General features: G+C 46.4%; 1 protein-coding gene across 1 annotated transcript in view; it reads right to left on the reverse strand.

Moving 5' to 3' along the window:
- CCDC6 (coiled-coil domain containing 6) overlaps positions 1 to 11317 on the reverse strand; it is a 102678-nt gene extending 91361 nt beyond the window's left edge. The window contains exon 1 of the mRNA XM_046026856.1: positions 10997 to 11317. Coding sequence (XP_045882812.1) covers positions 10997 to 11305 — 309 coding nt within the window. The 5' untranslated portion in view covers positions 11306 to 11317. The remainder of the gene's footprint in view (positions 1 to 10996) is intronic.
- Positions 11318 to 12207: the final 890 nt, after the last annotated feature.

A 12207-nucleotide genomic window follows, 5' to 3' on the forward strand; every position in this document is an offset into this window, starting at 1 on the left:
AGGGGCATCTGGCTGCAGTCAGTGGAGGGTGGAGCATGTGACTTCTGATGTCAGGGCTGTGGGTTTGAGTTGCACATTAGATGCAGAGATTACTAAAAAATAAAATCTTTTATTATGCTAAGTAAAATAAGTCAATCAGAAAAAGACAATTATATGATTTCACTCACATGAGGATTTAAGAAACAAAACAGACAATCATAGAGGAAGGGAAGGAAAAATAAAATAAGAGGAAATCAGAGAGGGAGACAAACCATAAGACACTCTGAACTCTAGGAAACAAACTGAGGGCTGCTGGAGGGAAGGCAGGTGAATGAGGTAACTGGGTGATGGACATTAAGGAGGGCACATGATATAAGGAGCACTGAGTGTTAATACGCAACTGATGAGTCACTAAACACTACATCTGAAACTAACAATACACTATGTTAATTTAAATAAAGTTTGAAAAATTAAAAAAATTTAAAAATAAGACCTTTAAAAATTATTTTTTAAAAATAAAGAATAAGGGGCGCCTGGGTGGCTCAGTGGGTTAAAGCCTCTGCCTTCAGCTCGGGTCATGATCTCAGGGTCCTGGGATCGAGCCCTGCATCGGGCTGTCTGCTCAGCGGGGAGCCTGTTTCCTCCTCTCTCTCTGCCTACAACAAATAAAATCTTTAAAAAAAATTTAAAATTAAATAAAGAAAGAAAGAATAAGAAAATATTTTTAAAGTAGCCATTATTTATGAGGTGTCAGGACAAAGTCCTTTCCTTTCCTAGAGGACAAGTCTTTGCAGCATGTTATTCCCTCCCAAGGTCCTCCACCGTTGGGTGCTTACTCTAAGTACCAAAGGACAAAAGCACTGAGCCCAAGTATGGGCTCAGTCTATTGTCTATGTTTGCTGAAGGACAGAAAAGAACCAGATGTGGGAGAGACAACAAGCAACAGAGACTGAAAATGGAGCAAGATATCAACCTCACTTTAAACGTTTTTAGGTCCAAAGGTGCCTCGGTGGCTCAGTGAGTTAAGCACCTGCCTTCCACTCAGGACATGATCTCAGCGTCCTGGGATGGAGCCCCGCATCCGGGCTCCCTGCTCAGTGGGGAGCTTGCTTCTCCCTCTTCCTCTGCCTGCCACTCCCCCTGCCTGTGCACTCTCTGACAAATAAAATCTTTAAAAATAAAAAATAAAGTTAAATGTTTTTAGGTCCAGGGGCGACTGAGTGGTTCAGTCGGTTGAGTGGCTGACTCTTAATTTCCGCAGCTCAAGTCTTAACCTCAGGGTCGGGGATAGAGCCTCTCCTCTGGTTCCTTCTCGCTCAGTGGGCAGTCTGCTTCAGGAGTCTCTCTCCCTCTGCAACCCGCCCCCCTTACTTGTGCTATCTAAAATAAATAAATCTTTTTAAAAATAAATGTTTTTAGGACCAAATTCATAACTTCAACATGAGTACCACAAATAAACAAACAAACAAACAAAACAAGCTAGCTGCTTCTGGGGATCAGTGAACACTTTTTCCTTTAAAAAAAAAGAAGGTTTTTAAGTCACTCAGAATAGAGGTTATCAGGGGCTAGAGGTAAGGGAAAATGGAGTTTTTCTTTAATAACTGTCCAGAGACAGTTTCTGTCTAGGATAATAAAGTTCTGGAGATGGGTGAGGCTATGACTGCAAAACACTGTGAATGTACTTAATGCCTCTGAACTGTACCATGAAAAATGGTTAAACTGGTAACTTAATGTTATATATTTTACCATAATTTTTGTTTTTTAAATCACACAAAAAAGGGGCGCCTGGGTGGCTCAGTGGTTTAAGCCTCTGCCTTCGGCTCAGGTCTTGATCTCAGGGTCCTGGGATCGAGCCCCGCATCGGGCTCTCTGCTCAGTGAGGAGCCTGTTTCTCCCTCTCTCTCTGCCTGCCTCTCTGCCTACTTGTGACCTCTCTCTGTCAAATAAATAAATAAAAATATTAAAAAAAAAAAATCACACAAAAAAGTCACTGACTCTCTTCACCGGGTACGTATTTCTCAATAATAAGGCTACAGGGGTACCTGGCTGGCTTAGGCAGTTGGGCATCTGACTTTGATTTAGGTCATAATGTCAGGGCTCTTGGGATTGAGCCCCACTGGGGGGGGTCCCCGACTCAGCAAGGAGTCTGCTTTTCCCTCTCCACCCCCACCCCACTCAAGCTTGCTCTCTCATATAAACAAATAAAATCTTCAAAAAGAAAAAAAGGCTACATGCATTCAAGGTTCAAAATGATGTGAATTAATATGCTTAACAAAAGAAATGGCACCTTAACAGTTAATGATCTGTACCTGAATGAGCCCAAGCCTCTACTTAATGGCATATATATTTAAATTGTACTCTTTCGTTAACAAAGATGTTAAAATCATCTAGCTAATTTTCCCCCTCAAATTTTAGTGTTTCTATAATCAGGAGCTACTAAATGAAGCAGAGACACAATGTTTTGACTCTCAGCAAATGTCTTTGTTTAGATAAATTAAGGCCTGTCTAGTGAAGACCAAAAAAAAAAAAAAAAAAGAAACAAAAAAAAAAAAACCTCAACAGAATAAAAGTTATTATTTGAGTTGGTATATTAGGATAACAGGGGGAAAAAAAATCACCACTTACATGCAAATAATGTCACAAGTCGAGAAGCTCTTTAATTAAACACCAAATAAATTATTTTTCTCAAGACTATTTTAGCCTTTCTAACTCCATCTCAAAAACGCCATTAGCACAGAGAAGACTTCTGGCTTAGAAGATCAATGCATAGCTGTGTTTAATCTAGTGCAGGTACTAGATTTCTAAGAATTTCCTTTAGCTCAGGCACACTCCATGTTTTCATTCTTTCACTTTCCTCTTTCCTTCTATGGAAAAACTTTTTTGAATCATGACCAACGTCTGGCTGAATATCCCAGCTCCACTCCTCAGTACCAAGTGGCCTCATTTGATCCCAAGTGCCCTGAGATGCCCTGGAGGGTATTAACCAGATCACTCTGGACACACACCTGGCACCCACAGGAGGCTGGTTTGATCTGGAACAGATGCCTGGAAGATTATCCCATCAATCAACACTGCTTTTTTAAAAACTGGAATTTGGAATTGCACATAAACTGTATCTCTAATTAACTTTAACGTACAAAGTCTTTACTTTCACATAGCTCTGGATTAAAAAGACTTAGGAAATTCGATCTGTCCAACAATATTCCCTGAAAGGAACGTGGGTGGGCCTCAGGGCGTAACAGGATAGAGGCAAAACCACCTAGATAATTTCGATCCACAGGCAGATGCAAATTATGAAATTAAAACATCAATGACATTTCTTTTCAATCATCACCACATAAAAAAGAAAATTAAAAACAAACAGAAAGCCTCCCGGTGCCACCTCGACACAGACAAATTGAATAACAACTCTCCCCATCTCTCTGCCTTACAAAATAAACTACAGGCTAATTAAACTGTGAGTGAATATGACACATCATTTCTCTTCATGGTACTCAACGAAACAGAGAGGGTAGCACAGCCCTCCTAGGAACCCAGACAAGAGTCTGAACTTCCTTTCTTGCTCCCCCCCCCCCCCCCCCCCCCCCCCCCCCGGCAGCCCCCACATGCAGACGATTCCTGCATCTCCTGAGTCTTCGGACAGGAAAGTGCTGGAGAGGGAAGAAGGACTATTCCCTCTGCTCTTAATTCCCTACAGCACCAAGCCAGAGCCAAGCTGGATGAAAGTCAAGTGCGACCCTTGGCTGGCTGCTAGAGAGGCCCTTACATTCCTTCTGGATATTTCAGAGTCCTGGCACACAGCAGGCCGTTCATAAGTACCTGTAGCTGTACTGAGGAGGCAAAGGGGGAAAGAAATCACAGACAATTTCCCATCATGAAGTAAGTATTATAAAACTGGGTTGCCTGGGTGGCTCAGTTGGTTAAGCATCTGCCTTCAGCTCAGGTCATGATCCTGGGGTCCTGGGGTTGAGCCCCACGCTGGGCTCCCGGCTCAGCAGGGAGTCTGCTTCTTCCTTGCCCCCCCCCATGCTAACAATAAAATGTTTTTTAAAAACTTTATAATGAATTTTAATCACTAAACTGCACCCCATACATCAGATCTAGAAACCAACAGTAAGTAAGGGGGCAAGTTATTTCTAAATAACCATAAATCAAACTATTAACCCTTTTACGCATTCTTCTCCGTAAAAAAGAACACTTCCACAAAGCGAGATTTGTAATTTACTAGAATGAACACTGCACTAAAATTCCTAGCTGTAAACTTGACAGCCAAAAAAGATAAGAAAATTTAACAGTTTGGGGGAAGAATGAAGTCTGCAAGTTAACACCCCTTGAGATCCTGACAATTAGAAACATTTTCCCAAGCATGAGTTTCCCTGTCAAGAAAGCTTCAACCACCACCAAGCAAGAACACACTGAACCTGTGAACACTTAGTTCACCACCTTTGACTATAATTCAATTTATCTAACAGCAGCGGCGTTGTGATTGAAAACAAAAAGTAACTCCTACCCACTGAGGGAAGAGGTATGAGAGGAAGAAGTGTTGTTCGGCCTGTCTGTGGTTTAAAAGCTCAGATTAGCATTTCCAGGTGTAAATGCAATTATCTCTGCAAGGAAGGATTTAAGAAAAAAAGAATGCAAGTACACTGTGTGGGGCACTATTATCACCACCCTGGAACTCCACTCTGTAAGCCACACATGGGCATCCACAAGGGTTCAGCAAGTCTCCCAATTCTGTCTGCAGATACTCCCCCAACTGGAGCTTCGGGTTACTGGTACCTGCATAGATGCGTGATAGCCCAAAGCTGCTTCCCAGAGGCAGCTGTGGGGCATTTTACCATTAACTAGTTACGAGAAACATTAGAGTGATGGATCACCATCACCAAAAGTGAAGAGGTGATTCTGAACACTTCCAACAGAGCCACTTTTCCCCCCTAAAAGCCTGGCTCAAAAATCTTTGGAAAGGTGAACCTAAAGACACTTTGTCCCCCTTTCAGAGGTGAAATGTATCGCGAACATGTAGATGTATGCTACAAGGTAGCCTACAACATCACCCATGGTTAGAGGGTAAGGGCTTGGGAAGCCCATTGACTATAGTAGTTCCCAAAGTATACAGTGTATCCATTCATCCATCTGATCTATTTAACCAACCAGGGCAAAGACAGTGTCTCATGACAAAGGCAGGAGAGTGGCCCTATTAGTGCACGGTCAGGAGAGAGTATGGGCACCCTCACCCAATTAAAAACAAAAACCTCCACCACCCAATGCCTCCAGAGTCAAGCCAACATACCCTTGAGTATCTACCACAGGCCCCACACTGAGGAACGGGAGTGAACAAAGCAAATTCTGCCCCCCAAAAGGAATTTACACATCTGCTAGGGGAGACCTATGTGATGGCGATGTAGGAGGAACAACAGATGGGTCCTGTGGGACCCCGTGAATGGGTACATAATCCACTGTGTGCCTGGCATGAGGCAATGCCGTGCACACTGGGGTGGGGGTGGAAAAGGCAATCTAGTCTACTTGCATTTATGAGGCAGAAGGAAAGGGAGGAGGAAGGAATAAGATTAAGGGTGGATAGTGCATCCTAGAGGAGTCAGAGAAATCTATTAAAATTTCAGGAACCAGCAGTTCAACCAAGTGAGGGGTATGAACATGACGGGTACCTCTGGGAAGCACACAAGGGCCAGACCAAGCAGAGCCTGGGGAACAACCAGAAAGTCTACCTGGATTCAGAGGTAATGGGGAGCCATCAAAAGTTTTTAAATAAGCAATACCTATTTCAGATTTTTGCTACAGGCCAGTCTTTCTGGTCGTGAACAAGAGTCATCACAAACCAGGTCCTGGTGATTCTCTGAACTATTCCTCATCTCCAGCAAAACAAATAAGGAGAACACAGCAAAAGACTGACATAATCTCCTCCAGTGTTTTGTGTTTCTTTCATCAAACACAAATACAGTATATGAAATACATCGAAGGGAACTATGAACATGAAGGACCTAAACTGCAAAAGAAATCTAACAATATAGCCTTTTTAAGAAGCCTGAACTTGTGTACAAGTAGACCTAACCGTGAGGTCATGTATTTCTCAAAGTTGCATCTCAAGTTGGGTGTTTCCATTAAGAATCTAAGGGGGGAAAAAAATTTTAACGGGGGGGGGAAAAAGACACACTACACCTCTTTACAAGGGCAATGTTAATCCGACAGCATCAGAGTCTGCCAAAATGAAGTCTTAAAAATGGAAAATAGTGTATTGGGCTTCCAGAGTAAATAATCCCATATCCACAACATTTACTATATGGTGGCTTTTACTGGTTAATGAGATCATTACACTGTTGATCTTTAAAATAGCCAGGCTTCCTAATCATGCCATACCAACCTGTTTTTCTACCATAACCTCAAAATGCATTTTTATTTCTGTAACCCTAAACTTCTATAATAAAGTACTAATTTTATAGTTAGAGAAAGATATTTCAATACTAGAGACTTATTTCAGGCCTTGATTTTCAAGCCAGACACATGCAGAAGGTCTGAACTGGTCTCAGAAAAGCCCACACCTTAGAGAACTAGCCATGCCAGGTGTGAAGCTCTGCTTATATTCTGAGAAGCCCAGCAACTAACCAGTCTAGAACCGTGAAGCCATCCAGTGACTGCCCACTAACGCATTTCCTCATGTGCTCGGACACCACCACCCATGGACACCTCTCAAGACAATGAATCAGATCACCTCCAATTACATTCACCCACAATACAAGCTGATGGATCTAGCCTAACATCTAAAAGCTACTCAACAGAGTTACCGAGCATTTGTTTTTTGTTTATTTTCTCCACTCCAAAGAAGAAATTATCATCTATAGTCAGCAACCTGGTTCCACTACTGATTTACTGAAGAAACTGGATAACCACTCAAAACATTCCATTTCACCCCTAAGCCCCAGGGCCAAGCTTGTAACTCCCAGATGCTTCAGGCACTTGGACACATGATGGGCCTCATACAGAGGATTCCTCACTGTACATAATGCTTACCTCTATCATATATATGCTGGGAACACATAGACCCATGAAACCAGCCCTTTATTAAATGGAAAGCTTGATCCAAACAAGTACTTATATACCAAAAGAGACAGACAGAAATGACCAAAGTTAAGAGTTCTATTAGCCTTTGGACTGTTTTTAAAAGAGGGCTCACGGGGGTTGGGGTATGGGGTGTCAGTCAGTTGAGTGGCCAACTCTTGATTTCAGCTTGATCACAATCTCGGGGTCCTGGGACAGAGCCCTGTACTGGGCTCCACACTCAGTGGGGAGTCTGCTTAAGGATATTCTTTGGGGGGGGGGGGCGGGAGGGACTGGGTGGCTCAGTCATTAAGCATCTGCCTTCAGCTCAAGTCATGATCCCAGAGTCCTGGGATCGGGCTCCGCATAGGGCTCCCTGATCCATGGGAAGCCTGCTTCTCTCTCTCCCACTCCCCTGCTTGTGTTCCCTCTCCAGATGTGTCTCTCTCTGTCAAATAAATAAATAAAATCTTTAAAAAGAAAAAGATATTCTCTCTCCACCCCTCCCCCCCACTTACACACACACAAACACACTAAAATAGATCTAAAAAAAAAAAAAAAAGAGGGCTCAACACTGAGATATCACTACACATCTGTCAGAATGACCAAAATCTAAAAGACTGACAACGCCAAATGCTGGCAAGGATGTGGAGCAACAGGAACTCTCATTCACTGCTGGCAGGAATGCAAAACCATACAGCCACTTTGGGAAGGCAATTTGGCAGTTTTTTAACAAAAATCAAAAACACTCTTACCATAAAATCCAGTAACTTCTCTCCTTGGTATTTATCCAAAGGAGCAGAAATCTTTTGTCCACACAAAACCCTGCACACAGATGTTTATTGCAGCTTTAGTCAAAAATGCCAAAAGTTGGAAGCAACCCGATCCTTCAGTAAGTTAATGGATAACTATGAAGACAGTAAAAAAGATCAGCGGTTGCCAGGTTAGTGAGCGATAAAAAGGCAGAGAGCATAGAGGATTTTTAAGGCACTTGGTCTACTCTGTGTGATGCTATAATGGTAAATCCACAGAATGTACAAACAGCAAGAGTGAACCCTAATGTAAACTATGGACTTTGGTGATGATGATGTGTCAAAGTTGGTTCATCAGTTGTAACAAATGTCCACTCTGGAGGGAAATGTTGATAATGGGGGAGGGGAAGAAGGACAGGGAGTTTAAGAGAAATCTCTACAACTTCCCTTCAATTTTGCTGCAAACCTAAAACTGCTCTGAAAAATAAACTGTTTAAAGAGAGAGACAGATTAAGAGGGTACCTCTCCTCCAGGGTGTGGCTAATGAGCAATGTATCTTTCTGAACATGTTCAAGGGAAAGGAAAGACATCCATAATTATCTTTAGTGCCCAAGAACATGAAAGTTAACATTATAGGTAGAGGAAATAATAAAAGGCAGGAAGGCAAGTAATAGGATTATGGTGCCATTTTCCCTTCAGATTAACTAAAATAGTGAAAAATCGAGCAAGGCCTTTATTTAATTGAATACAAGCCTTCCTAGGCAGCTACTAACAAGGGTTATGTTTAAATTAGAGTTGTTATGGGCTGTGCAGCTTAACCGCAACAATAAATTATGACACGGTGTTGTTCAATGGACCCCTTACACCCACAGACCCATTTCATGTAGTCACACACATTTCTCAACCCAAATTACATACCTAAGAAGTCAAAACCACTTCAACACAATCTGGGTCCCAGATCAGTTACCGAAACTCTCAAAAGCTTAAAGGGATCTCGTCTCTGCGTTTGCTTTAATAACACCTGCCAAGTCCTAGGGAACCAGGTAAACCACAGGCATTTTTATTTGTCTCCCTGAATATATGAATCAGAGATTAAAGAAGAACTGAGCGGCTTTTCGTACTTGTAGGATGTCATCTAAAACAATTTTAAAACTCTACTCAGTAAGGCCACAGAACATTTCACAAAGTGTTATTTGGTTGGATGTCAGTTTTAGCTGAGGGTAAGTGCTCAGAAATAAAGCCACCACCTTACACACTCTTCAAACCAAGTGTTCAGAGGTCTCTGATCTTATTATACACCAGGAATGAACATGTTTGTCCGTGCAAAGCCAACATGTTTGTGTCCAATTTACGGACCTACTTATAATATGGTCAAGTGTCAAACAGATACCCTTTCATAGTACCTCCACCCCCAATCCTCTCCCAAACAAACAAAAACAGCCTGAATTGCTCACTGTATACAAGAAGCTAGGGATTCGGTTTCGTAGAGTTTTACTACTTGCCGTAGTTCACATTCTCCAAGAGACTAACCCTCTCATTTACTAACTCAAACCTTAAATAAACTGCTTCCACCAACTTCCCCCTCTTCTCAAGCCCCCACTCAGAAGAGACATCTCTCTCGGCCAAGAAAGCTACAGAGGAGGCTTGGAAGTGGCTGCCTCTGCAAATTCCTCCCTCTTCCTACCGAAAGGGCACTTCAAGAACTTGACAGTCTGGAAACGCATGAATGTTGCTCCAATTCCATTCACCAGGACTGGATTTGAGCATGCAAAGTGTCTTTCTACAATCAATTTCTATTTAGGCTGCCAATTACACTGAAACTTTGGTGGAAATCTGCTTCCTAAGCAAATTCAGAATGCCATCCAGGTCCCACGTATGAGCTAGCACTGGGGGTGCATACACACCCACTCACACATACACACTCACTCCTCCGCTGAAGACTCTTTCTGGCACAGGGGCATCCTAAACTTGCCCCATTTCATTCCCAGACTGTCATCTTTGATCCACTCCCAAATTCATGCCTTTTTCTCCATCTGAAGATTCAGTCTAATCAGCTATTGTGCAGCAACTATGGTAATTTATCCCCTTGATTTCTTGACATTTTCCTCTCTGCTCCTGGCTGGGAAACTGTTTTGATCTGAACAGAGTTGTCTGTACGGGGATTCTGCATGTTAATGATGTGGCTAGCTGGCAAGGATATTAGGTGAGAGCACACGGTGTACTTTTGCCAGTTATGTTTCGCCTCATCACGGCTATAGTGGCCTTTCTAATCGCCTGCTACAGTAGGAAGGAGAAGACAACACCTAATCTTACCCTCTTCGGGGGAGCCTCGGGGGCTAGGTGGAAACAGAACAGACAGCCTGTTCTTTCATCAAGAATCTGGACTCAGACAAAATACCCCCAGGCACTCCACCACCAATGAAGCAAACACACGTACATCTTGCTCCGCAAGGGAAAAGGAGTCAGTCGATACCATGGTTTGAGCCCGTCCAAGCTTCATACCCTTCACTCTATCCAGTATAGTCTAAGATGCTGCTTTCGCCCTGCTGTATAATGTCGCTGCCACCCCTCACCCCAACCCCTACCAAGGAAAGGACTTCCAACGGAGGTGGGAGCCTCAGCTGCGGTACCCGCCCTTCCCTCTCAATCCTGGCCAGAAAACTCCACTTCCCGGATTCCCAGCCACTCTCTCCCGCCCCCTCCCCGGGCGATCAAGCTAGCGCCGTCCAGATGCCAGCGAAGTGCCCAGCCCAGCTACGCACCCCCCAGTACCCCCAGTCAGGCCCCTGGAACTGACTCCGGGTTCCTCCCTCTCCCACAGCCTGGGGAGCCCCAGATTCTGGACGCACCCCTTAGGCTTGCTAGGACTGAAAAAAGTCCCACCCCGCCCCCCAGCCACGCCACCAGCCGCCAGCACTTCCCGGGAGGGGCCTCCTCCCCAGAGGCGAAACGGGAACGTGGGTGGTTGTCCAGCAGCGTTCTCCCACACCCCGCGAGAAGCCTGACCCCCCAGGGGAAGCCAGACTCGCGTGGCCTCGGAGGGACACGTCCCTCCCCCACACCCCCCGGGGGCCAGCAGTTCTTGGCAGAGTGTGTGCTTGCTGCAGGTTCTCGGGAGCCTCGGGGAGTTCGGGGGCTGCCCGGTCCAGGTGCAGCCTCTCCCGGAGGCGGGCGGAGGTCGGCGCAGCGGCGCGCCCCCGGGGGGCACTCACGATGGTCACGCTGGCTTTGCGCAGGTCGCGGTTCTCCTCCTGCAGCGCCTTGCACTTGAGTTTGTAGGTCTCCAGCTCGATCTTCAGCACCTTGTTCTCCTGCTGCAGCGAGGCCAGGCGGTTGGTGAGCTCCTCCAGGCGGAACGGCGAGATGACAATGCCCCCCGACTTCCCACCGCCACCGCCTCCTCCGCCGCTGCCGCCGCCGCCGCCGCCCGAGGTCGACGAGCAGGACGACTGCATGGCGGCCGAGCTGCTGCTGTTGCCCCCCGCCCCGTCCGTGTCGCTCTCGCTGGCGCTGTCCGCCATGGCCGCGGCGGGCTGGGGAAAGGAGGAGGAGGAGGAGCAGGGAGGCGGCGGCGGCGAAGGCTGGGCTGCGAATGAGTGGGCGCCGGGCGAGCACAGGGGAGCGCCGAGCTGGGCGCCTGGCAGCAGGGCGCAGACTCCGAGCGGCGGCGAGAGAAAGAGAGGGAGCTTCCCGCTGCCAAGGGACCTCCTCTGCCAGAGAACAGAGACCCCGCCCGGGCTCGGGCAGTACTGCACTGGGGCTCGCTCCAGCCGGGCCTGGCGCGCACGCTAGGCCGCCCTACAAAGCTGGCGGAAAGCTCCAGGACCCGACCGCCTCCGCCGCCGCGACCCGCCTCCCGGCGCCGGCCCCTGGTCCTAGGACTCGCGGGCCCTGCGGGTGCTGCAACCCCAGGCCAGCCCCCGCACCAGCTGCGCGCCCGCCGCACGTGTTCCGAGGGAGGGCCTTCTTGCCCCCAAACCTAAGCCCCCGGCCGCCCAGCCTCTTCCGGGCTCGCGCCGGCTCCCGGGAAAAGGAAACCCAGTGCCCCGCTAGCCTCGCAGGTGCTGGGGACACGTGGAAAGGTCACGCCGGCTCCCGCATCCAGCCCTGGCCAAGTCGGGGCCCCATCTTCCGCCGACTGCGTGTGCTCCTGTCTCCCTCTGTCTGTTCGAAACATAGACGCAGCCCTTTCAGTTTTATCTTCTCGGTGAGCTTCACGGGGAAGCCCAGGATAGCTCTAAGAGAACAGAAAGTTCCCCCGCCAGGAGCCCAGAGGGGGAAAACAACAACAGCAGCCACAGGTTAACCTTGTTAAAAAAGAATTTACGGAAGAGACACGCCGCTCTCTTTACTCCTCCTCCTAATAATCTCATAAACCTCACTGCGCTCAATTGTTTAAACAAGGTGCAACTTATTTTTTTCT

Source organism: Meles meles, chromosome 13 (assembly GCF_922984935.1).
Source record: "Meles meles chromosome 13, mMelMel3.1 paternal haplotype, whole genome shotgun sequence".
In the NCBI taxonomy this organism is placed as follows: domain Eukaryota; kingdom Metazoa; phylum Chordata; class Mammalia; order Carnivora; family Mustelidae; genus Meles; species Meles meles.